General features: G+C 48.4%; 9 protein-coding genes across 9 annotated transcripts; 5 read left to right on the top strand and 4 right to left on the bottom strand.

Moving 5' to 3' along the window:
• Positions 1–3719: 3719 nt before the first annotated feature.
• On the top strand, positions 3720–6440 carry N7457_008572 (PA and RING finger domain protein; the record flags this gene model as incomplete). Its single annotated transcript, XM_057179615.1, has 2 exons — positions 3720–6040; positions 6098–6440. The coding sequence occupies 2 exons, from the start codon at positions 3720–3722 to the stop codon at positions 6438–6440; spliced, it is 2664 nt and encodes an 887-aa protein (XP_057028001.1).
• A 2543-nt stretch (positions 6441–8983) lies between these two features.
• N7457_008573 (uncharacterized protein) lies at positions 8984–9769 on the top strand (the record flags this gene model as incomplete). The annotated part of the gene is made up of 2 exons (XM_057179616.1): positions 8984–9599; positions 9669–9769. 2 exons carry the CDS (start codon positions 8984–8986, stop codon positions 9767–9769), a joined length of 717 nt encoding a protein of 238 aa, XP_057028002.1.
• A 217-nt stretch (positions 9770–9986) lies between these two features.
• N7457_008574 (class I SAM-dependent methyltransferase) lies at positions 9987–10787 on the bottom strand (the record flags this gene model as incomplete). The annotated part of the gene is made up of 1 exon (XM_057179617.1): positions 9987–10787. One exon carries the CDS (start codon positions 10785–10787, stop codon positions 9987–9989), a length of 801 nt encoding a protein of 266 aa, XP_057028003.1.
• Positions 10788–11329: 542 nt separating this feature from the next.
• On the top strand, positions 11330–12667 carry N7457_008575 (Zn(II)2Cys6 transcription factor domain-containing protein; the record flags this gene model as incomplete). The annotated part of the gene is made up of 1 exon (XM_057179618.1): positions 11330–12667. One exon carries the CDS (start codon positions 11330–11332, stop codon positions 12665–12667), a length of 1338 nt encoding a protein of 445 aa, XP_057028004.1.
• Positions 12668–14001: 1334 nt separating this feature from the next.
• Positions 14002–15512, bottom strand: N7457_008576 (uncharacterized protein; the record flags this gene model as incomplete). The annotated part of the gene is made up of 3 exons (XM_057179619.1): positions 14002–14989; positions 15042–15278; positions 15337–15512. 3 exons carry the CDS (start codon positions 15510–15512, stop codon positions 14002–14004), a joined length of 1401 nt encoding a protein of 466 aa, XP_057028005.1.
• Positions 15513–15910: 398 nt separating this feature from the next.
• N7457_008577 (uncharacterized protein) lies at positions 15911–17483 on the top strand (the record flags this gene model as incomplete). The annotated part of the gene is made up of 3 exons (XM_057179620.1): positions 15911–16255; positions 16304–16543; positions 16596–17483. 3 exons carry the CDS (start codon positions 15911–15913, stop codon positions 17481–17483), a joined length of 1473 nt encoding a protein of 490 aa, XP_057028006.1.
• An 836-nt stretch (positions 17484–18319) lies between these two features.
• Positions 18320–19288, top strand: N7457_008578 (uncharacterized protein; the record flags this gene model as incomplete). The annotated part of the gene is made up of 2 exons (XM_057179621.1): positions 18320–18398; positions 18465–19288. The coding sequence occupies 2 exons, from the start codon at positions 18320–18322 to the stop codon at positions 19286–19288; spliced, it is 903 nt and encodes a 300-aa protein (XP_057028007.1).
• Positions 19289–22907: 3619 nt separating this feature from the next.
• On the bottom strand, positions 22908–23348 carry N7457_008579 (extracellular guanyl-specific ribonuclease RntA; the record flags this gene model as incomplete). The annotated part of the gene is made up of 2 exons (XM_057179622.1): positions 22908–23282; positions 23334–23348. 2 exons carry the CDS (start codon positions 23346–23348, stop codon positions 22908–22910), a joined length of 390 nt encoding a protein of 129 aa, XP_057028008.1.
• A 981-nt stretch (positions 23349–24329) lies between these two features.
• Positions 24330–26327, bottom strand: N7457_008580 (amino acid permease; the record flags this gene model as incomplete). The annotated part of the gene is made up of 8 exons (XM_057179623.1): positions 24330–24733; positions 24785–25156; positions 25205–25299; positions 25357–25536; positions 25586–25743; positions 25799–25925; positions 25980–26091; positions 26150–26327. 8 exons carry the CDS (start codon positions 26325–26327, stop codon positions 24330–24332), a joined length of 1626 nt encoding a protein of 541 aa, XP_057028009.1.
• Positions 26328–26413: the final 86 nt, after the last annotated feature.

A 26413-nucleotide genomic window follows, 5' to 3' on the forward strand; every position in this document is an offset into this window, starting at 1 on the left:
ACAATAAGGCAAGATTCTCTGCCTGGAAGCAACATGGATCCAATGAGCTTCCCGCTATATGTATCTAGAATGCTCTCCTAGCAATGGCTTTTGTGCAGTAATTTTGAATATTCCAGCATATCTGTAACCTCTGCTGTAGCCGTGCACGCACTGTCCTCAAAATGATAGAACAATCATCGTTCTCAGTCGGAATGCAGTCCTCGAGACTATCACTCAACTGATAATCCAATGCCTTAGCAATAATCCTGATCTGTGAGCATAGGCATTTTCTTGCTAGTTGTAGTAGGTATCTGAATATTTTAGGGGTTCTGCTCCAGGATGATAGACCAGAGAATCCCGCTATTGATAGGCTTGGCCAAACGATATCATGGGCATTAGCGCAAATTCGATACGCATATGCGATAAGGCGCCTCTAGGGTTGAGCGACATCCAGTCTTACGGCGGTATTGACGTGTACGATGCAGCTTACAGCTGCAGAAATATGCCCTTTCTGTCAGCATGCCGCATTCGGAGCCTTGACTCGTACGTTTATCTTTTCTGGTGGAATGAGAGCAAAATTCACACCACTGCCTAAATCGTCCGCTACTTACTCTTCCATTTCGCGGCTAGCTAGAAGCTGAGGTCAGCATCATAGTCTCACACCCATTTTTCCATCATGTCATAACTCCACTACGTGCAGAAAGTGACCACACACTGAATCACGTAGCATAACGTGGCCGGCCTTCAGATCCCATCCATCTGATGGCCCTGTCCCACCTTGCGTCTAGCCTCCGGAGGGAGGCAACGTGGGTTATTGTCTCACTTTAGATGCTGAATTTGGGGGCTGAAAGAAAGAAGTATCCACTTGTCGGCCACGCAAACCCACCGTTTGAAGATCATAGGCTCCTTAGGTCCTTCATTGGGCTCTCTGACGGTTGGAATAGGCAATGATTACAGCACATCTGCGTAGCAAGGCTCACTGCCTAAATTGGTAAATGGCTTTGTGCCCTAGTATGTAATGTGTTTTGATGCACCAACCAGCATTGTCCCTTCGATTATCCGCTAGCATTCGGTATTCGTACTTCAGCTCTCGATGCCACTATTCGGGTTAGTATGAGCCACACTAGAGAATAATCAACATTAGGCCCTCTCGCTCTGGGTACTTAAATTTTGGGGACTCGCCTTTCTAACTACAGCTTGATCTTTCAGACAAAAATTCCATCTTAATCCATACTTGGTGCGCCTGTAGAGGCTGATTGCCATCCACCCGGGAAAAATCTCATGTCCGCCGCAAGTGAACTTCGGTTATTAAATCTCACTGTATGTCTTTCCCGGACTACCTTCCCCCACCCCCGCCCCACGCCCCTCCCTCCTGCCGTTCCTAGATTCCTCCACTTGCACCTAATGTTTCGGAGGTCCTTGGCCTGCATATAAGCCCCCAGTCCAAAATCTTGCTCGCGAGATATTTCATTTCGTCGGTACAGTCAACACAATCTCCAAGATACCCCAGCCTCACAGCAATTAGCATATGTGTACTCCTCTCTGACTACCACAATGAAAGTGCTAGGCTACCAACAAGGCGCTGTCCCAATACAATCCTCGTGGTGCTTGAAGAATTCTATGGCTATTATTGGAGGAGACATACGACCGTCTCAAGTCACCATGTCCGCTATTGGTCACCAAGACTCGACTGCCTTCCTAGAATCCAACTCTACTTCCGATAACTCCCTTCTAGACTCCGTTGTTTCAGCTTCTGTTCAGGATGGTTTGTCATCTTTCTATGGGGCCAATCAGTCAAGCAATAGGATCGGTAAACATGCAAGGTAACTACTCCCCATATTCAGAAAGGCCATCTGACATCTTACCATACCCCTATCTATTAGTGAGATTAAAGCCACGTTATACTCTGTGCCAACCCCATCGGAGACTTATTTTGCTTGTCCCTTGCAGCACAAATGGCCCCGTACGCAACGAATATACCTTATATATCAGCTTAACCAATGTCTAACAACTAACTTCTAGACTATGTTTATGCCAGCCGCCATTTCCAGCCGACACAAACACTGCCAGGACACTTAAGCCAGAACTTTCCCCTCTCACAACTGTGTTCGTCGTCGGACCCTTCTCTTTGTCACAATGAAAACATAAGTGGATCAGTTCATGACTATCCTCGGGATCTACCACCAGTCTCCTCATATCATGCCCTAGACCTTGATTTTGCTCAACGGCAAGTTCCCTCTTTAAGGTGTGTTTATCCATGCGGTTAGAAAACGGGTGGGAGGGGAATTGAACTGATCCTCTCTCTAGCCCGCCGATCTCTTATCATTCTCCCTCTCATTCACCTCCGAGACCGTCGTCCCATCAGCCCTTCAACACCACGTGCGTCACGAGATCTGCGCTGAAAAGCGATACCACGAGGTGATTTACTAATAGCCAATTTCACAGTCCCCTGCCCAATATAGAAAATCGCCAGCCTCATTCTATGCTGAACACGGCATCAATCCCGTGAGTTAATGTATTCAGATCGTACAGTGATTGTACTAATGGCAAGTCTCCAGTTTTCCCCACCATTCTTCTATAAGCTCGCAGAATTCCTCCATAATTGGAGACCTCTTACATTGTGAACAAGAGCCGGCAGAAATTGCTTTCGATAACAAGTATCTAGTGTGTGTGCTGAGCTCACGGCCACGACCTCAATGTTGGGACCATGGTTGTAATGGCCGACAGTTCTCGACTTTTAGCAACCTTTTGCGACACCAGCGTGAGAGGTCAGGCGCACTTGCTAAAGCAAAGTGTGCTACATGTGGAGCTGTATTTACCCGCACAACTGCACGCAATATTCACATTATTGAGGGCAGGTGTCGCGGGCGAGACCAAAACCAGGGAGCCAGTGGGTTTAACTGAGGTATACATGTAACTCGAGTTTAGTTTCTTCAGGTTTGGATTGCTCATGCGACCACCCTCTGCCTGCTCTTTGATCTCCTTCTAGTCTTCCTTCTTGTTCCATAGCATAACATCAAGATAATGTAGTCCTACCTGATCTGTCTTTGCGCCGTAGACCTCCATTACTTCAATCATCTCCAAATCCAAAGAGTTATAGACTTAATTGACGAATAATCAACCTTGGTAAGAGAACGTTGTATCGTTTTATTTTCATTGTTCCGTTTAGCTCTTTTACAATGAAAGCAGGATAGAAGAAAGCAACCCCATTGATTTAGAAGAATAACAGCAGGCCTCCTGTATGATCACATGCACTTGATCAAGTAAGGCACCAAGGCCTCATTGCTGGCCTCAGGCGTCAAACACATGACACTGAGCACGGGCATGGATGCCGTCACCTGCCCACCTGGAAGTGGGCACTGACCCGGGGTTAGATAATCCACATCATGAGTTGAGGTCACTTCCCCTTCTCCACTCGTCTTCACTCCCACCTGTCTCCCTGTGTCATTCTCTTGTCCGCTTTGATTTTGCTGCGCTCGCGTTGACTGTCATCCGTGTGCCTCTTTTCAAACAGCCGTAGTGCTGATCATTGTACTCGATGTGTGGTACCCTGCTCACTTGCCGCCAACCGTTGGATTGGTGATAGAGCCCACCCACCTAAAAAGTACCCGCGAACTGTGATACAGCGGAGCCACTGGCATCATTAATCACTCACTCGATATACCACGCCTTTTCTGCCGTTAATATCTCAAGTTAGACCACTCCTCGGTTTCCGTGGTAAAAACCATCTAACCAGAGACATGCGACCACCACGCTTGATCATTGTCCTCTTCTGCCTAATCTTCTTTCCGATCCTCCTGACTATCTTTTCTGCGCTTACTTCGCCCGATGTATCGACTCCGAATACACTCACTGGTCAAAGGACGGGCTTGCGCGCTCTATTGTCTTTCAACATTCCGTCATCCCTCTTTCCGCCATCGGCCATTATTAGTCTCACTGACGATAACTCGACTTTCTTCCTCGCGCGACCAGCAGCATTTGGTCCGCTCCTCCCTACCAAAGGTCTCAGCGGTCAGCTATGGGTAGGGAGTGGTTTCGGAGAGGGAGGGTTAGCTGTTGGGGTAGAAGGAGAATTAGGCTGCTCCGATATTCCCGGCTGGGGTGAAGGCACCAACCATAAGAAACAAGAAAAGCCCTCTAGGGGCGCAGAACACAGTTCCGGCCGGTCCGGGGGTAACACAGTGAATGATCGGCCGTCAAAGCACGCGCGGTCGGTGTCGCAGGCCGATGCCATACCACCGAATGATCGAGATGATACACCCATTCGGCCATCCACAAACGACGGCACTGACGATTATTTGCACCATCCACTTCCTGGATCCGGCGCTTCGAACCCTGGAATGTCTCAGAAATACGGTGATCATGTCCAAAACAAACCACCGGCACATGCCGATATCCAATCGCTACAGGAAACTGCCGAAATCCAGGGTAAGGTGGTGCTTTTAAGTCGAGGTGGCTGTGGATTTTTAGAAAAGGTCAAATGGGCGCAACGGCGAGGAGGAGTCGCTTTAATCGTTGGCGATGATACTCGAGGTGGCAGCCTGGTCACCATGTACGCGCGAGGCGATACATCGAACGTTACAATCCCAGCACTGTTCACATCTCACACAACTGCTCACCTTCTATCTTCATTGATACCCGGACATTCTGAGGGAGCTGCAAGCTTGGAAGATGTCCTGAAATCGTCTAAAGCGAAGCTTGCAGGTCAAGCTGACGCCGATAAAGAACGAATCATAACTACCACGACAACCTCGATTGCACCAACTCCAACAGCCAGCAGCCAGTCTATGGCAAAGGGAAAACCTGAAGTGTCATCTAATCCAAATGGTGGGTTCCTCCACGCCATTGGTTCATTCCTCGGGCTGTGCGATAAGAACGTGGGCTCGCGGAATTTGGAAGACAGCCGACGCCCTCCCAGCAGCGGCAATATTGACTGGGTCAACCTAGACTCGAGGAATTATAAGGAACCATCTTCGAGCTCCTTGAGGAAATCAAGAGATCTCAACCACCGGGCTCGGACCACAGCCGACGACACATTCGCTGGCCGCAAGGCCGAGATCTCGGCTGAACGTTTTCAGGACGATGACTTTGTTATTGGGGTTCAAGATTGGAGAGACCCCGATTTGATGCCTCCCAAGACTAGCAAACAGGCGACAGGTAGCACCTCTGCCACCGGCAAGAACACCTCCAAGACGGCTAGTAAGATCAAAGACGTCGCTTCTTCCTCCCATGGCCTTGAAGGCGGCAGCATCACACCTGGAAGTGGAGAATACCAGAGCATCGATAAGTCCAGTCTCGGTTCTCATAAGACTCCCCCAACGGGGTCCAAAAACGAAGACATTGAAGTTCATGGGAAGTCTGGATCTTCCCTGAAGGGTTGGTTCTCGAGCCATTTTGGCTGGGGAGATGGTATAGAGCAAGACCCCCGGCCTTCTTCATCCCCTTCGGTTCAGAAAAATGTTGTAGCGAACCAGAAATTGCAAAATAGCCCTCATGTATCGAATCGCCTCGGCGTGGAGTCTTTTGAGCACGAAGGACTATGGGTTACAATGACACCCACGAGCATGTCCACCAGCCCCTTCTTCGATACACTATTAGTCCTTGTTGTGAGTCCATTGCTCACACTGACAGTTGTGTATGCCCTTTTGCTACTCCGATCACGAATTCGCCGTCGCCGCTGGCGTGCTCCAAAGTCAATCATTGAACGACTTCCTGTCCGAACCTATCACACAATCGCCACCACTTCTTCCTCGTCTTCCAACTCAACGCGCCCCTCGAGTCCCAGTAACCTCTCCCCTACCTCTCCTCTCCTTGGCAACGAAAGCCGATCAAGCCCATCCAGATCAACCAGATCACGTTCACAAACATTTTCAGGCATTGTGCCAGACTCGTCTGTCGTGCCTAAGGAGGAGAAGTGCAACCTACAAGGTGGATCCACCCTGTGGCGACGGAAGTATACAGGAAGGCAGGTAGAGTGTGTTGTATGTCTCGAGGAGTATATCGATGGGCAGAGCAAGGTGATGAGCTTACCATGTGGTCATGAATTCCATGTGGAATGCATGTAAGAACCCCGAACTCCCGCAATCGCTTGCGCTCTTTTACTGATTTCTTCTCTTAGCACGCCCTGGTTGACTACTCGTCGCCGAACTTGTCCCATCTGCAAAGGCGATGTTGTTCGTTCGATGACTCATTGTCAGTCCAGTCAATCCCGGACTCACCAAGAACAACCACACAATGAAGTTCACTCCCCGGATTCAGGTTCTCGAAACAGCACTTCTTCTGCTCCAGTACTCATCGAAGGTGTCAATGACGCGTCAGATACAGAGCAAACTGCAGGTCTACTTGGTGACCATGCAAATTCTGCCCCACAGTCAAGCTGGAGAAACCTGGCGACCCTCAGCTTTTCAGCTCTCAGCGGTGATACTATATGGCACCAGGCCCGTGCAGATCGCAATCGGTAAACCTCTTTTTTTTGTTTTTCTATTATCCCCCTCCCAGCTCGACCTGGGAGATTTTGCTCGCTTTGTATTGAAGCATGGTGTATTAGCGATATCTTTTTGATTTTTCGGCTTGAATGTGCTCGGCGTTGGGTGAGAACACATCGGGGAGCTGGGCGGTTGCAAAATGTCTGCAACCATTGTTGGAGCGGCTGGAATTTACCGCATCAATGATTCAAAACTTATATTCTTTTGTGGAATGGATTCCTGACTGAATTCCATTACTGATATTTGGCTATCATTAACATTATCACTATGCCATGACCACCTTCTCATCTTGTCCATAATGACATTAAAAGGCCATGCTCTATAAATATGGTTTCGCCTGGACAGCACCACATACTGATCTGCCAAAATGCGAAATTATTCATGAAATTGTTCATTCTCAGGGACACTTACCTCTCGCATCATAGCCCTATCCTTCTCTATCCAGATAGACCCTCCCAGCAACATCTGTAAATGCATCAAGAGAATGTGCCAGCCATGATGGTGGCTGTTGGGTGATACTCAAGTAAATTGCGATGATTAAGAGATTGTTGGGCTCTGTCTGACCCTGAACTGCAACAATAATGCTCTTTTATATATGTCTCTCCTCCACATTGTAAAGCTCATCTCCGTCCATTCAGAGAGGCTTGGACCTAGGGGTGCAGGTACGGAGTTAAGATGGTTCCAATTCTTGATAAATACTATTGTAGTGTGATTCAAAATATCCCTTCTCGCTATATATGTCGGAATTTCTCTCAAACTTGTTGAGAACCATGCCTGAGGCAGGATTCTCTCATCCGCAGGATTATCAACGCTACGCCCTTTTTGTCTTTTCTGCCGAAAAGCTCACCTTTGGGGGCCAAATTGAGGACTCCGATCCTCGGCACACAAAGGGGCATAAATAGCAGGAAAAGACAGATATTATCTAGATCTTTAGACAATTCAATACTTCCATGAGAGATCCTATTCCTAGTATCATTTGAACCCATTGTTGAAACCCTACATGCTGTATCATACCTCTGTATCTTCAACAAAACTTGGTTGGCTCGACTTTGCGAGGATAGAAGCATAGGACGTTACCGTCTCACACTGAACCTGGCTCGTGATATATATTTTGACCCCCATTCCCCAACCCATTACATATATATGCAACGGACTAATTACCTAATGGCCTATTTACTTTATACTGGCGTGGAAAAGGGTATGGGATGTTTATTTCCTCGCTCATTGAAGGCCGATGAATTTTATAGGGCGTAGAACACTCCCCCTCGGCCACACGGCCCACACGGGGTTTTTGGGGGGATGGGCGGGCGAGGTACATATCAGGGACTGAACCCCTGCAGCCAAGATACAAGTCAGATGCCGATAGATAATTTGAAGGAACCATACGATTGGCAATGATCAAAAAGAATAAGTGGCTTTTACCAACTGTAATGGCATGATGGCCCTATGCCATTATTGCAGAGATAGTATGCAGGATGTACATATTGAGCCGAGGCTTATGATGAATTGTAAGGAGCCACTGAGCCAAAAACCACTGCTTCTGGATGTCAGGGAAATTATTAGCAGGCGACATATTCCTTTTGTCTTGGCTTCAATGATCAACATGTTTGTACGGAGTCGTCTGTGCTCCAGACAACGCAAATGGCCACAGGTCGCGCGACCTGTCGACGGACTCCTCCGGAGTACGGAGTTGACGCCGCACATATAATCTGTAGCGCCCTTGGCTAAATACCCTGGCACTTTAATAATTATGAAACTATTTGAAACTGGTCGTGTCGGAGCACACCATTCCCGTACGGAGTCGACTATTATCCACCAGCCACGTGTGTGACAGTCAGTGGCTGTGTTTCCCGCAATTCGGTTGTCTGAGCCACATCGTGGCTGGGCGTGGCTGGGCACGTAATTTAAAGCAGTCGAATTCAGCGATTTCGGCTCCTCAATGCCCCTTTTGAGGGGAATTCTCTACGGGGCATCAACCCCTGATTCGTTTGGTTTCTATTCTGGAGCCCGATCAATATAGGATGTATCGACCCCTTTTATACAAATTGTCCGAAACGCCAATCCTTGGAAACAAATAGTCAAGCTCTCGGGTGGGGACAGGTTCCGACAGAACTCCTGATCGGCTTCTATCTGCAATGTAACCCCTCATGTGTTGGATAGGTGTATCACTTGGCTTATTGTGATCCTGGGGGCCAATTGGCGTACGGGAATTCAGTCAGGGTGAACGGGATGGGATTGTCAATCTGACTCTTAGGATTTCATGCCACCCCAGGGGGCTCGTGGAGCTGTGATATTGCGTCTGCCTAATCTGGGCCAACAACGACCTAGGCGCTGACATGCAACTCCGCAGTGGGGGCTCTCATTCTAGCGTCGGACAGAGTCTCTTTCGGTTCTGGGCGGAATAAGGTGATGTACAATCACAACGGTCTTTGGATTTCTTTCCCATAAAACCCGCCTCATCTCTTCGCTTTCTCGGTTTAATTCATTCTTCTTCCATCTTCCTATATCTATCACTCATCATGTCGTACGCTCCACCATATGGCGACCCTTACGCTCGCCCTCCCTCAGATCGCCCTGCATATGACCCCTACGGACGTCCCCCTTCCGATCCCTATGCGCGCCCTCCCTCAGACCGTCCTCCTTATGAGCGTCCCGCGTACGAACAACCTCCATATGATGCCGGTCGCCCAGCATACGACCCCGGTCGTCCAGCATACGATCGTGCCCCATACAGCGCACCCCCACCTTCTGCTCGACCCCCTCCTGGCCCTCCCCCTCCATTGCCGCAGGGTTGGGTCCAAGAATGGGAGCCCAGTACTCGCCGCGCATTCTTTGTAGAGCAGGCCACTGGCCGCTCTCAATGGGAGCAGCCTTACCCTCAATCCGGCTACGCTGGATATGATGATGGTTCTCGCAGCGTTCCTCCACCTGATTCCCAGGGTGGCTACTATCCCCCTCCCCAGGGTCCTCCCCCTGGTGCCTACGATGACCGTAGCCGTGATTATTACCAGCCCCAGGAGGAATACAAGGAGAAGGAGGAGAAGAAGAGCAGCAATACCGGAAAGTACCTTGCTGCTGGTGCGGCCGGCTTGGCTGTCGGTGGTATTGCTGGTGCCATCATCGCACACGAAATTGGTATGTTATATCTTATTCTTTGAACATTCAATTCCCTCTACATTGGAGCTGAGAACTAACTGTCTTCAGATGAGGATGACGAGAAGTCTGATCTCGAGGAGGCTTACGAGGCGGGCCGTCGCGATGAGGCCTACGAGGACGACAACAGTGGCAGTGGTGGTGATTGGTGATCTCTATCGCCTATGTGCATCTCCCGGAGCTTTTCTTACCACTTCATTCATTGCAAATCACATTTTTAATCATTAGCGTTGAGGCTTGCATCTTGCAAAGGGTTTACATCAATACAATTGCCTGTGCTTCTTTCAAACTGCTCTAGGGCATCTACGTTTACATTATTTCTAACCACCATTAGACTACGAGGCTGATCCTCAAGTTAGTCCTGTCAGTCTATTTCCAGCACAAAATCTCTCCATGCAACAAACCAAACCAAGCATCCTCGTTGCCCACAAATTCCCTCCATCCTTTTGCGATCACATCTAGATCCTCTGGCAGCGCATAACCCTCCTCAACAACATCCTTCGCAAACCCCGAAGATCTAGCCCTCGCCTCCATAGATCCACCCCAATATGCCCTCTCCTCATCACTCCCGAAGCACCAAGCCCCAGCACTCCTCTTCACACTCGAACTCTCAAACCCGGCCTCCCGCGCCCAAACATGAATCATCCTTCCGGGGTGTGGATTACCCCCCTTTGCACTCTGCATACGCTCCGTAACCTCACGCCACTTAGAAATCCCCACAGATTCGGGATACCATGTCAACTCCGCCGATTCCCGGCACGCAATGATCCCACCTTTCTTAGCGACACGGCGCATTTCCTTGATTGCATGCACCGGGTTCTCGATATGCTGCAGCACCTGGTGGGCATGCACAAGATCAAAGGTGTTGTCATCAAACGGCAGGGCATGGATATTGCCCTCCTGGAAGGTGACGTTCGACACTCCTTCGGTTTGCGCGAGGGCACGCGCGCCTTCGAGCGGATCAGAAACATATTCTGTGCCTGTGACATGACCCTGGGGTACATGCTTTGCCAGGGAAATGGTGATGGATCCCGGGCCGCAGCCGACATCTAGGATCTTCATGTCCGGCTTGAGGTGTGGCAGCAGGTATGGTGCTGAGTTGGCGACTGTGCGCCAGCTGTGGGTTTGGAGGACCGAGCTTGAGTGGTCGGTGGTGTAGACTTGAGGCATGATGAATGTGTTTAATTGGAATTGTAGTGATAACTTTGATTGAAGGTGAAGAGTGTTTGCGGATGGATAGGTGGTAGGGATTTATACTTGCAGAGGATATGGGGCTTCGGAATTCCGTTACAATCTCTTGGTATAGCTTGGCTCTGCTGCCCCAGCTCAATTTAGCATTGTTAATCTGTGCATAGGGCATCCATTCTAAGCTCCAATCCAAGTTCATCCTTTCGGTTCATATAGCAAATCACAGGTACAAGTCCGAGCTATGAACACTTAGCAGCCCTCTAGATGACTACAAAAGGCCTGGATTTATTTCAAATTGAATAAATCAACTGATTTTTGAGATTTTATCTCGATAGGTAGGTAGGATTGCATCAATTAGGTTGACGTCTATATTACCGTAACGGGCCCCCGGGGCATTTGAATATCTGCCTGTTCAACTACACTCTTATAGGAGCCCCTCCATGATATGTGACGTCATGTCTTGGCATTCCGGAACTCCGAGACTCCTCACGGAATTCCGCACTTCCTCGGATTCAGTTGTCCACATGGAACCCCAAACCCCAGCCAGATCTGGACCCTGCACCTCCGCCCATTCACGGGTTCAAGGCAGCACTCGCAAGAAATCTTGCCGGAAATGTGTACAAGCCAAAGCGAGGTGTGACCTCGGCAACCCGAAATGCAAAAGATGCACGGTTCGAAGCATTATCTGTGAATATCCAAGCCGCATCGAATCAAACAACGGTCTAAGCAGAGAGAATGAACAGAGCTATGCCAACTTCATGCCGGCGAATAGTATCTATGATGCAGGATCTCTGGATTCAACATGGCCACCAGAGTTAGCTGCCGGTATTGGGAATCCTTCCCGACATCAAGCTCATTCAGCTATTCCCAATAGTGAACGTGTTTATCTCGATCCCAGTCTTGATCTGGACTTCCAACACAATGATTTGGTAGCAATGACAGATGCGGAAGAAATTCGTGATCGCTGGCTGCGCCCCTACATTTCAGATTCGACGGGCCAGGAACCCAAGCAGCTGAACGCTCATACCATACAGTATCTCACCTGTGTTTTGAAATCATACGTTAGAAACTTACTTGATTCAATTGCTCCGCCTTTTCTGCATCCTTTGCAACTCGCGGCAATACATCCACCAGTACTGGCTTGTTGTTTCACACTGGTTCGGATGTGGTTGACCCGGATACCTGGATCTGAGCCCTTGATCCTAGGCACTATACATGGAGAAATGAAAAAGATTACTGACCAGGTAGAGGACTCTCCATCTATTTATCCTATACCAAAATCTAACACACGACAGCAAACTTTTGGGAATGACTTTGATGGGCTATGCTCCTTTCAGGCCTATCTAATCTACTTCATGGCCCTGCATTTCTTTCCTGCGGCCAACACTATTGAAGAAGCCCATCCAGCAGAAAACCAGACACAGATCAATATGCAAGAAATAGCCTTCCGATCAGCAAAAACAGGTCTCACATGCAGGACAGAACAATGCAAAGCCCGACCGCGCTGGGAGTCATGGATAGTCGCCTCCGCCAAGCGCCGTACACTTTTCACCATGTACCTCTTCACCAATGTCTACAACACCCAAGTAGGACTACCGAACTTCGTTGCTGAAGAGCTCAGGGGCGTCATGGTCCCAGAGAGTAAAATCCTCTGGAGAGCTTCGAGCCGGACCGATTGGGAACGGGAATATAATCGGCACTTGTCCCGCTGGGAGGATGGAATGCTTGAGATCTCGGAGCTGTGGAAGTCTTCTGATACTGGAACTGACGCCCAGCGCGAGAGAATCGAGCGGTGGTTGCAGTCCGCTGATGAGTTTGGCGTGATGCTGTTTGCTGTTTGTGCACATATCCATGGTTGCTAATGGGGATCCACGTTTCTTTTGTGTATTCTGCTTTCCTCGGCATCCCGAGTCGCAGCGCCCGAGGATTCTGAGGTCAATGTGATCAAAAACGACCACGTCCTTGATAGAACTCAATCTTTCTCTTTATTTTGTGCGAGTTGTTCTAGAAGCTAACGCTCATGGAAAATATGATTCATCGCTACCAATTTACTACCAATTTTTGCGCACTTTTTTCGATTCCATCTCCCTCTAGCCAAGTGCCAGGGAGGTTGCAGCAGCAATATGCTTCATATCAACGTTGTTGATGCCTTGGCCATGAGGCAGTTAGTTTGCTGCCTGACAGATGGCTTGCAGTGTTAGTTACCTACAACATACGGTGTACGCACTACGAGTCCCCAGATCGGGTGATCCACACGTTGTATCTAGCCCTTACTGGACTCTTCTTTAAAGGGACACCAGTTAGTCTATCAGTCGCTGTCGCAATACTCCGTACGGAGTACTCCGTATGTTGTACCCCTCTGATCTCCCTCGCCCTTATCCACACGAGGACCCCTTGGGTCCTCTGATCCTCTGTGGGGTCCTCTCAGGCATGTATGCACGGTTAGTCGTTGTCTTTACGAAAGAACACAGGGCGCATGAGCCCGCGAATAAGCCGATTGCAACACTTCCTCGAGCAAACCATCCTAGAGAGCTCCAGTTGAAGCCTAACGGCTTTTTATCAGCATGGGAATTCACCAACTCGACTGAAGTTATTGATGAAATAGCAAACATCAATCTGGAGGCAATGCAGTGCATGCTACAGAGGTTCGACCCGTACGATCATTGGCCTGTCATTTTGAAATGGTGATCTCCATCCGCATGCAGTTCGTGAAACCCTAATACAAGAATAGTGCAGGTGGAATAGACTAGTAACGCCCAGTGGGCACTTCAGATCCTCTTTTACCAAAGTTTTAGGCAAATTTACAGTCTGTGTCTCTGCAGAAGATTGGAGCTGAAAATTGAAATGGTGTGTCGAGCTTAGGCTGAGATCAGGAAATTGTGGGTTTAATTCGAACTCAAACATATTGGGTTGACTTGATTTTCACTTGATATATAACGTGTACGGAGTAAATGGCTCAGCATGATGCTACGCGTACGATCTTACGTATTACCTTGAAGCATCTTTGAAGACTTAAAAAAATAGTATCCACAATATAGTGCATTCTCGAAAATTCCAGAACATTAAATTCGGCTTACTTTGAACATTCTAAAGAGCCTCAGGCCAAACGGAACAGTAGGGAGCATCTCACACCCATCTCGAGGTAAAAGTCTGGTAAATGATTCAACTTTTACTGGCATGCTATACTTCAAGTAATCTAATCGCGTGTTTGATCGATGAAACTAATCACCTTCCGCCCCGTAGTACTTCTAATGAAACCCGAATAGTCAGGCAGATATGTCAAATCGAACAACTCTTCGTTGTTCTCGAAAACCTTGAAGAAGCTCCGCAACTTCCGTGTCAGTTCGCTTTTGCTAATCGTGCCCGGCTCGTCATGCCGTAGCACACGCAGCTCAAGAACAATGCCAATATTGTCCTTGTCTCCTTCACTATACCGGAGAATGATCTGGTACTGCAAGATTCCCCATGACTCATCTCGCATTTTAGCCTGAATGACTGGGAATTCGAAGTACTCGCCGTACCAATCAAAGCTGATTCTTCGATCGCGTCCGTATATCCGCGCGACTTTGTAGTGAGGTGCATCTTCTGGTGGGACTTTGGCCTTCATTGAGTCAGGCAAAGGGTGGAGCGAGCAAACATCACCACAAACATAGCGGATGAGAGGATGACGCAGCCTCTGCAGGGAGGTTTGCACAAGCATCCCCTTCTCGCCATGAGGAAGAGGCTGGACATCGACATCGCATCGGCCTTGGGGGTCCTCGATGGAGAAAGGGAATATCTCGAGGTGCATCAGACGTTGGTCATACACAAAATCGGCGTAGTGATGGTCCCATGTGGTCTCTGTCAGCTCAGCTGGCGAGACAGCCCAGGGCCCAGCTTCCGCGCTACCAATCACCGACGAGACAGCTATGTTGGGAAAGACAGAAATCAAAAAGCTGCGCTGGGCGGGGGTCATTGGCTCCGAGGTATACAGTGCTTTGTTGATCAACAGTTGTTTTCTCTTCTCCTCTGAGAGGGTGGAGATGTATCGCGCCAGCTGAACGATTTGACCTGCGTCCCCGGCAATTGCATTCACCCGATAGCCAATAATTATATCAATCATCTCGTCCTGTTCCATCTGGCTGCCGGCACAAAGAACCGTGGCGCCAGACCCCTCTAATACCTCAGCCATGAGGTCCAAAGCTCTGTCCACGTTAAACCGACAATTTCTCCAATTGAACACAACTGAGACATTACCTGTAAAGATGTCCCGAAACATGCATCGTCATGACCCAGTCTCCTGGTCCTACGATCCCACAAGAATGCAACAGAGATCCAATAGCTGCTCGCTGTTGACGGGTCTCTCGCGAATCTGTTGCGAAGACCATTGGAGCTCCTCCACCGGATCCCCCACCAGTCGTACTGATATAAGTCTCCCGTCGATACCCATTTCGGGGGTCTTGGTCCGTGGTAAGTCTAGCAATCTCCTTATATCTAGCAATTTTAGCTATGCGGCCTAGAGGAGCGAAAGCGGGAAAGCGGGAAAGCTCACAATGCTTCTTTCCGAGTCAATGGAAAAGACGATAGCGATAATTTTGTTCCCAACTTTTGATGCTTTGCTAACAAAATAGGCAAATCTTCACTCTTCGGTGGATATTCCGTGTCAGAATAAAAAGGGTGGTTGCTAGCGATGGCCAGAACCTCGCTCAAGTCGAAGCCGTTCGTCATCTTCAGATTGCGCGCAAAGTCCAGTTATGAACACAGTGAATATAACAACCAGCTACGGAGTACTTCGTACCTGGGAAATATATAAGGTTCATATATATTACTAAATCCCAAAGGTAAAATGCCACTATTTCTGGCAGAAGCAGCGTGATACATCGAGAATACAGGTGGAGTGCGCTACTCACTAGCGGCTTTTCGCTAACGCGGATCAGACGGCGATGTCTCGGAATGTAGATCATTCCATCAAATACCGGTATTTGTCAAATATACGAAACACCATGCATTCAAGGGTATTTGGGTTGAAATACGGCAACAAAAGTGTATCAAGAGTGGCGGTTAAGACATAAAGCCTCCAGAGTCTCGCATCCGCGGATGAACACCATATCACTGCGAGCGCAACCATGAAGAAGCCAGTGAACCAATTCAGCAGTATCTGCTTTCCCCAAAGTGGTGAAAAGTTCTCTTCCCCAGCAGATATCTGCCCCGAAACTCGATCTGCTCTACTTGAAAAGTATCATGCCGAGCTTGAGAAGTGTAGCCCACGGGAGACCTGGGCCGGCGATGCCCACCAGAAATCGGTACCTTATCCAGTGCTCGGTAACGAAGCTCATCAACGTCAGCTAGCAGAGCTAAGCGAGGCGTTGGTGCTAGCAATCACGGATATCGTGGAACGATGGTGGTCGGATGAGAAAGCCTGCTTCCCCGAGCGGATGCCGCTTGAACCAGTGGAGGAAAGGCTGCTGCAGGTTGGTTCAAATCGTTCGAAGCTCGTTGATTCTTGCTGAGAGTTTTAGTGGATGGAAAATCTGGATGGACGTGTGCTTCGTCCTTTCAAATCCTGTCAAGGGTCATGGAGACCGGACTTTCTGCTTGAATCCTCAGATGACCCTGAGCAAATTGAGAACTATCGCATCTGTGAGATCAACGCACGGTTCTGTTGGAATGGATTCCTTTTTACTGCGTTTGGCCAACAAGCTCTTCTCAATATGGGCATCGAGCAATATGGTATCAAAGGAGCCACGGACCCGCAAAAGGTTTGAACCCCGCGCGATCATATAGACGAAAGGCGAGTCTGATAAATTACAGGTTATTGCAGGTTTGAACGGTCTTTTTGACTCTTCACTCCCATTGCATCTAGTCAAGGGAGAAGAATACGGATATGATATCCACATGCTCGTTCCATATGCACAGCGTTATCTGGGGGTGGATGTTAAAATCATTCCTCCCGAGAGTCTGCGATTGGTGCCCGCCACAGCTCCTGGTGGATACAAACTGTACTGTCTGTCTAGTGCAGATAGCAAACAGCCGACAATACTCAATGATGCTGGCGAGTCATTGGAAGAAGTACATCAACTCGGAGTGGAACTCCATCAACGAGAGTTACTTGCCATGAGCTTTGAGATGCTTCAGCAAATCAGCTTGCGATGTTTCAATGACCTGCGTACTGTGCTTCTGGTTCACGACAAGCGCATGCTAGGCCTGGTTTTAGAAGAGCTGGATTTGCTGGTTGCGCGGAACGTGCTCTCATCCCACCAAGCCGGTATCCTTGATCGGGGACTCGTCCACACGATTATACCTGGATCCGACAAATTGAAGCATTTTGTATCCGGATGCAGGGCAGACGCCTCCACCAAGGATAAATATCTGCTGAAGCCAGTTCGTAGCGGCAAGGGAGCCGGGATCTTATTTGGAGACCAAGTCACACAGGAAGAGTGGATGTCACTTCTCCAGGGCATGCAAGACCCTCATCTAAAACATGGCAAGACAACCTACGTGGTTCAAAAGCAAATCCAACAACTGACATATGATGTTCTTCTTGATGAGGAGGCTGGTGTTGGGAATTTTCCTCTCATTGGCACCTTCCACATCACACATGGCACATTCCTGGGCCTTGGACTCTGGAGAAGCGGCCCAGGTCGAATTTGTGCTTTAAGTCGTGGAGGAGCTTGGATGTGCTCCGTGATTCAACAATGATGCAGACTGATTTCTTCCTGGAGCGAACATTGTTTCAGACAATCTATCTCATTATCCCTTTCGATTCTATACCATACTGGGGATCTTTCTCTAGCCACTTTGGTTCAATGGAGACATTTGGAAAAGATATTCTTTGAAACCAGATACTATATGTATGAAAGATAATGAGTGATCCTATGAGTCTTGGATCTGACTGGCGTTGCCTTTGATTGGTGTGAATTGTTCGTACGAGATGTCTCGCTCAGGTACCTCATACAACATAGACGAGATCAAAATTTAGATCCACATTTACAAGGGTCGTAGCTGACTGTAATATCCGTAGCAATGGCGATGAGTGTCTTGTCCTAACTTCTAAGCGAGTTCGTCAACAACTCATGTTTCATATGACCGTATTGATACATGATACATGATACGTGCTAGCTGGGTTTGGCTGGCTGAGAAAACACTTATTGCACAACATATGTACGGAGTACTCCGTACAGTAGGGAGTGATCCACTGTTCGCGATTGAATGTGGGTAAGCCCAAGGGGCAAACCCAAAACATGTAGCAAATAAAAAGCTCCTTTGAGATATATCCACCTTTCCTTGCAGAAACTAGTTGTGGGAGCTGCTTGAATACGGAGTACTCCGTACTTCATACAGATGGATCTGAATATTCAGTCCAGCCGTACTTAGTATAAGCTCGTGGGTCTTTTTCCGGTATACAGTGTGGAGAATGGCTCATACACAAGCGTGATAAAGAAGATGAAATGGATAAGCAGCAATCAGAAAATTCGCCGTATAAAACACTTTAACGCCCTTAGGCCAAAGGTCTTTTCATCCCATCGCCGTTCAGAATGGCCACAACTACAGTTCAACGAGTAGCACGATCTTTCCCTACCGTAGGGAAGCAGATTTCTCGAGTGCCTAGGATATGTGAGCTTTTAGTACATAAGGATTTTCTTATCTCTGCTAATCCAAATTGTCATTTTTGATCTATAGCGCGTCTTACAGTCCCAAATCTTGCGATTGGCTCCCACCCCGAGCACCTTCGTACTGTCCACCAAACCCTTCGGAGCGCTGGCGTTCTACATATTCAACTAGACTTCCCCGATGATGAAAGCAGATATCTCCATGAACTGTTGTTGAATTTGCATCAACACCATGGCCATGGCCTACCAATCACCCACAGTGCAAATCGAGGTTGGATGTGGGACATTCGGCCCAGTCCCGAAAGCTTTCAGAGCAACAATACTCAAGCTCGATCTGAGACTATGGAGGAATTCCCCTGGCACACAGACTGCAGCTACGAGAGCTGTCCACCGCAATACTTTGCTCTCCAAGTTCTCCAGCCAGACCGGTGTGGCGGCGGTACATTATCTGTCCTGAATGTCGACGAATTGCTCACCTTGCTCTCACCTTCCACCCTTGAGACGCTATTCACCCCCAATTTTCAGATTACCGTCCCACCCGAGTTCGTCAAAAGTCAGGCCGATACGCAGATCATCGGTGGCCTATTGACAACTAGCCCCGGAACCAAATCCATCAAGCTCCGCTTCCGAGAGGATATTGTTAGGCCGCTCACAGATCAGGCATCAAAAGCGCTAGCGGAGCTGAAATCAGTCCTGTTGGGGCCAACAGCCCGCTCTCGGATACTCAACCTGAAAGCCGAGGACCTCCCGCGTGGGTCGATCATCTTAATGGATAATGGACGCTGGCTCCACGCACGGAACGAGGTCAAGGACCCAAATCGACATCTGCGACGAGTGCGCTGGGACGCACGGCCATTTGTCACCCCTTCTCCTGCTGCTCAGCTAGGTCTCTGATGTACCGTGATCAGCGTTGGGCTAAGCGTGCGCCACTGCTTTTTTGTTCCCATCAAAACCATTTATTACACGATAATTCCATGGACGGAGTATTGCCGGCGTTATTGGCAATCGGCTACCCTCGAAAATGGGAAATCTTTCGATCTACCCACAATGTGAATCTGTTGAGCCCCATTATGCTTGTCAGCCGTCCACGGACCCTCTCCAGCCAATCGAAAGGGACCAAATCTCAGCTGATGGAGTAAGGGTGGGGGCATACAGCTCGGATCCATGGATGTACGGAGTACATCCTGACTCCATACTCCTCACCCTCAATCACCTCCGACAGATCCAGATAATTATTAAATCGTCGCCGAGTTTTGGAACAATCTCTGCCTGAGAAATCTGATGTCGAACTTTATTCCCCCTTTATTCAACCCGCTCTGAGCATAACAGTTATATTCGAGATCCAAGAACCCCCAAATCCCCTAGGCGTAATAAGGCCCTAATAAAGGGCTTCGCGCTGCCTGGTGTGAGTCAAGTATGTTGAAGATGGCAGAATCACCACCAGGGGTAAGCCCAATGATTATATAATAATTATTTTTGTGTCCAGCAAATCCAGGTTATTCCGCACGGAGCACAGAGTATATGGCTGGGAATTTGGTAGCGGTGTACTCCATACTCCATATTCCGAACGTCAAGCCAACGTTGACAGAACACCTGAGCTGCACAGTGGCATTCCGTATCGTTAAAAGATTCTAGCACCGAGAACCCCGGGGGATCTCGGTGCGGAATAGGCCCCACTTTCATCGGCTTCAGTGGAACACGAGCTCGTAACTTTTTTGTTTCAATGGTACCAAGCGGGACCATCCTTCTTAGAACGCAACAAGGCAAATCTGCAGCAGATCGGAAGTGATCGACGGACATCTTCCTGCATTTGACCTCACATCGCTTCCGATGCGGCTAGCATGAGTGTTTGCAGGTCCCACCCACTCTACATATACTCCGTGCTTTGTTGTGGCTTGCTGAAAATTATGTACAACTGTGGTGTACTCCGTACACCGCACGGAGTATGATATGTGTAGCTCGACTTGGCAATGCGAGGCGTCGTTTCCCAAGCAAAGTGCATATATCTGTGGCAGTGTAGATTGATTTCTCCCCAAACAGAGTACATACGCAGAAAAAAGGCAGGGGGGAAAGAAGGCGAATGCTAGCTCAAACGAAATACTTTCGGTTAGACCAGAGCGATGGTTGAGAACCGTTGGGTCCGTTAATATACCTGTAACATACATGTGCATGGTAGCTTGTCAAATCACCTATGCTTCCTAATAGTCTAGGACTCCCCAAAACAATGCTAGAAATAATTTTAACCACCGTATATTCGGTGCCTAATAATGTGTTGACCTATACACAGAGCTCGGACCCTCAGCCTTTCCGGCTGCTGGTCTCTCTTTCAAGGCATCCAAAATAACATTAATTACTCACATTCCAAGACTTCCTGTAACATCGAGGTGGGAGCAGGCAGGGGTCGCCAGCCCCAGACCTCACAGATATTCAGGCTTCCACAGAAATAATTATTATGCATAAGTGCGGGTGCTATATGCTTACTGGCGCTAGAAGACGGCCCCGGGGTAATTGATCAACCTTATTTCCTATCAGCCTTGGAATACCAGAGAAACATCTACGCATCCTCCGGTGGAACACTATGAAATCAAAACCACGAATGGAAGCATTGATTAATGGCCACCAAGCTTCAAAAAGATGCTGTTGAGCCAGTGGGTGCCTTGGTGCCTCAGACAGATACCTAGGTAGACTACGTGTGATGTCGGAAGCTTTGTCTCTTCCCAAGACAACATCTCACTCCTCTACCCGAATCCTATTACGTAGTTCTCAGCAGCTGGGATACAAAAGGACAATTATGCTCACCCTTGAATCGGTAAACTGACTGCATCGCCAAGCCGGGATCAAGCACTAAATTGATCCATTCTGCTACCAAATGATTACAGAAATCAGGCGCTTGTTTGCTTTTTGTTGAAGAAAAGGATGACCTGCCAACTCGCCTGCCGCTTTTCTTGCGTCTGGGTGCTAGGAAAGCATTCATTCTCCTCTCCCGTAAGGAATGAAGCTGTATCGTCTAGTCTACGGTCCGGGATTATGTTCTCGAGGAGAAAGCGACCTGATATATTTTACAAATCTTGAGATAATTTGTTTGAGTTAGGAGACCTAGTGTTGCCTTTTTCGTCAAAGAATGGCCCACCGAAGTACTCCTCCGCGGTCTCACATACTCTGTCGTCTTCTGGCCTGACAGGGTTCGGCCACGAGTATGTACTTACTACTTTCGCATATACTGATGCCTCTATATGATCTCTAGAGGTGGTGGACCGAGTAATGCTATCATTTCAGCGATATGTAATTTAGCATCGTAGCGACCTTCCCGACCATGAAGCTGGAATAGCTCTTGGCGGTCGATCGAATGACACAACTTATCTAGCGTTAATGGACGCAACAATTCTAGAGAATATCATGACATGCCAAGAAACCAATATTCCAGATTTTCGCAGGATTTTGCCATCCATTACCCTTTATCACCTCTGATATTTTGTCCAAAGGATGCTATCAGATCTGCTACTAGGTAGCCTGTAAGCCTTTTTCCTACAGGATTTCTCATCGCCAATGTCCTTTTGAGGCATTTGCAGGGATTCTATCATCCCGATCCCTCAGGCCACCACCTCGGCCAACGTCGGCCAACATCGGGCTTGGCAGATCAACAAATAGGGGGTGTGTAAGGTCCAAGAATCTCTCGACATTTGATGGAAGCTGGTCGACTCTTAGGATATCTCATAGGTCTCAGTCGATGCTCATAGGATCAATTACTACCTGTCTTTAACAACATCTTCAAGGTGGTACATGTAAATGTGTGTTCAGGAGTGTACTCCATAGATAGAGACTCAAAATCCTTGGTTGTTGAGGATATTCGTCAAAGGATGATTGGCTCAAAGCAAGCCCCTCTGGTTTCAATTTGTATATGATTTGAACGCTTATAGGTGCGGTGTATTGGTACTTCACATAGATGTCCATGCTGCCGAGACATAAGGCCGAGACAACCCCGCACTTAGGACAGGATACCCCAATATAAAGTCCATGCATTTCTATTCCAACGCTTTCTTCCTTCTTGAAATCACTCGGGGATTCTCCAGTTCACTGTGAATACACGGGACAAAACGGAAACTGCTCGACTTGGACCAAACAAGGCCTTTCATCTATACGATGTCAAACCTCCGATGAGCAGCTAATGTGCACTCATTGGGGGATAAAGCAACAAGAGAAAGCAGCTCGATGGTCACAGTCTGAGCTCAACCATTATTAGAATTAGTTTAATTACACATTCCCCCTTCCACACATCGGTATCAAACCCCGACGACGACAAGTTCCCACATTGTCGCAAATGTGCGGGTGTCGATTGTTGTTTGCCTCTAGATACCAAAAGCGACGGGAGACCTACACAGCATGTTGACAAGTTTCTCTATCTGTCTACATGATAAGATGGCCTCCTACATTTCTCTATTTCCCTATATTTTGGAATGTCAATCATACAATGTAGAATGGCTTCGTTCCGTGATATCATAAGTGAATGCATCATCTAGGTACATGCGACAAAGTTATTTCCACTAGCACCAGTGTGGGTGATCACGCCAGCGAGACCGTTATTCCCGTTGAAGATCACACGGTCCGCACCAGGAGAGCCACCGCTATAGATGCTGCCGCTGCTGAGAATGGGGAACTCGTAGTAGGTTCCTGCCACATCGAAGTCGAAGCCTTCGTAGTTGTGGTAGACGTGAGGGTAGTTGTTGACATCGTCGTCTGCTGCATAGAGCTTGTAGCCTGCTGACTTGGCGGCGCTGACAGCACTGCTGGTGTAGCAGACCGTGCCGCAGGTGGCGGCACATGCGCTAGCTGCGACGTCGAGAGGGACGGCGATAGCACTCGAGATGAAGAGGGCAGCTACGCCCAGGATCTGGAGTTTGTGTTAGAAGTTGAGGTTGTCCATATAGAATGATATTTTAACCTTGGTATAAAGCATTTTGGAAGGGTGTTGGCAATTTTTGAAGACTTGAGTATACGGCTGGCTCTGGAGATTCCTGAGATGATAAACTCGCTTTTTTCAGGACCATTTGCTAGTTTAAATAGATCTCTTCTGAGCTCTTTGGTCCCTTTCCAGCGGGAAGGAAGCGGACATCTCCTATCGACGTGATGTTACATTCTGCAGCCAAGCCTTCGTCGCCATTTGTTGCTTGAGAAGTGCCGGAACTGCAAAATACCATATGTGTAACAACAGACTATGCCGAGTCGAGGAAATCCGCCGATCTGCAACCCCGAAGTATGTATTGACCACATGCAGGAGATGCACAGGTCGTTCCTGATTGGTTGATGGGGGATGTCATGAAGAATCGAGTGGTCCTAGGACTCCGGGTGTCTGTAGATGCGCCGTATCCGAGGGGGGGATCGGCAGGATGCAACAGGGGTTGAATCTTCACCCCGTCGTAGACCGATGCAGCTAAGACGGGAACATGGGGGTTCCCCCTCTTATCTGGACCAATCACAGCATAAATAGAGACACGCTGTTGATCCAACGGTCAATATCCCAGCGGCGTGTGGGGGGTTGGATATTGGAGCTGTCGGCATCTGAAGACCGAGTGTTGGGAGGAGAAACTGATGTGCTCAACGACATAGTAACCTTGCAATCTGAACACAATCCAATTCTCCCATCGCCTACATGTAGATAAGGAACTCATCCGACGCCAATCCTCATATATTGTCTTCCCCTCGCGTATCTCGCTGTCCGACGGTTCCCGTGCTGATCTCGGAAACTCTCGTCACCAGTCTGCTGCGTGGTGACCAGACTTCATTCGTCGTTTGGTGCTTGGCTACTGTTAATTGGACATCATCATCTCGGGCCGTGTGGCTGGGCGTTTAAATAGATTTGAGTTCATCACAGCCCAGATTATGTCAAAAGATATGTTCAAATTATGTGTGGTATAAGCTAGGGCGCGAGGCAAACAATCTATCCTATGACGACAGAATAAATGCGCGACCACCATGTCCGCTCCTTGTCTGCCTCGGGCTCTTCGAACTCCATGGGATTTCTTCGTCCAGTCCAAATGTCCATATCTTCAAGTCGGACCAGCTTTGTCTTGTTCCAGAATTTGTACCCCACGACAAAGATCAAGAATACAGGGAGAAGGATATAGTTGATCACAAAGTCTGTCGAGCTGAAAGGATTCAGGAAGCAAGTGTATCCTTGGAAGAAAACGAGGAAGACATTGGCTGCCAACGCCAGATAGGTACCGTATGGGTAGAAAAGTGCTTTGAATGGGAGCTTGGCTGGGTCTTGGCCTTGCGCGACCAGTGCTTTGCGGAATCGGATATGTGCGATTCCTATCACAGACCAAACGATAAACGTAGCGACTGATAATTGGTTAGCACAGCGACAAGAAAATTCTGGAAAGAAGAACATACCTCCTGAAAGGGTGATTAGTGCGGAGTAAACCCTTCCAGCACTGGAAGACTGCTCCAAGAACACGATGCATGCAAAGATATTTGTGAATACTAAGCCAACCCATGGTACTCCGAGGCGATTCGTGCGGCCGATGAACTTCGGTGCTTTTCTGTTGCGAGCCATGAAAATTAGGGTTCTGGATGCCACATAAAGCGAGCTGTTTCCGGCGGAGATCACACTGATCACGATGAGAGCATTAATGAGGTGGGCGGCGGGGAGAATTCCGGCATCCTCCAGCGAGATTGTCAAGGGAGAGCTGGCCGTCTTGGACGATGCAGCCAAAAGTCTCTCGTCGTTCCATGGGATGAGCATTCCAATGAAGAAGATAGTACCTGGATATTTCAGCGATGATTCAATCTTTCGTTGCGGTATTTACTTACCGACATAGAAAATCACGATGCGCCAGAAGACCTGTCTGATAGCCTTTGGAACTGCCTTTTGAGGATTATCCGATTCTCCAGCAGTGATACCAACCCTAATCCATCGTTAGTTCTTTATCGTTCCCAACCATGACGAAGATCTAGGTACATACATCTCAGTGCCGGCATACAGCGTGCCTGCAACAACGAATGTCTTCGCAACTCCATTGATTGAGTCTGCAAAGGCGCCAGGGTCATGCCAATGCTTAAAGCCGATAGCGCGTGGTCCAATGCCTCCTGCGCTGATGATAATCGCGAGAATGAAAAAGACGATTAACGCCAACACCTTGATCCTAGAAGCTGTTAGTCAATTTGTTGCTTCGATAAAAGCGGGTAACCTACAGGGAGAGCCAGAATTCCATCTCGCCATATGCCAAGATCCCCAGGTTTGAGAGGCCCAGGAACATCACCCAGAAGATTAAGATCCATCCCCATTGGGGAACAGCATCTGTCCAGTATCCAATCACGAGTGATATCGCGTTATATTCATTTGCGAGAACCTGGGATACCGGGTCAGTGATAGATCGGAGTTTCTTTCGTCTCACTGCAACATACCGTCACCCACAAGTACCAGTACGCCCATCCCAGAGCAAATGCAAGGGAATCATCAATAAAGCGCTCGGCATACTCGGTAAATGAGCCGGTGACAGGGATCAGGGTAGCCATCTCACCAAGCGATTGCCTAAAAAGTTAGCGTGGGTTCAGAAACTCAATAATTTCATCCTAGTTATCTTACATAACGAAGAAGACGATGATGCCGACCAGCGAAAAGCTGATCAAAGATCCTGCTGGCCCACCATCGTGCAATGCCTTTCCAGAGCTCACCAGTAGACCGGGGCCGATAATGCCTGACAAGCTCTATTAGCAAAACTGTAGCAGCGAAGTCAGCCCTGGTTGCAGTCTCACCTCCAATGGCAATCATCTGCAGATGTCTGGACTTTAGCTTTCGCTTCAAGGGCGCCGACATAGGATCGGTCGCGATCTCTTCATCCATATGGGGGACTTCCCCCGATTGGAAGCTCTTCGTATCGGCATCTTGCACATGCCCTCTGTATGTGACGTGGCCTGGATTTGATTTATCCATGTCTGTGAAAAGCGTGTGCCAGGAACAGAAGTCAGACCTGCCAGATCCGAAGACCTTTATGCTTTCCACGTGCCATATTTAGCGCG

The sequence above is a fragment of the Penicillium paradoxum genome, assembly GCF_028828445.1.
Source record: "Penicillium paradoxum strain IBT 22861 chromosome Unknown utg000007l_segment0_segment0, whole genome shotgun sequence".
Classification (NCBI taxonomy): domain Eukaryota; kingdom Fungi; phylum Ascomycota; class Eurotiomycetes; order Eurotiales; family Aspergillaceae; genus Penicillium; species Penicillium paradoxum.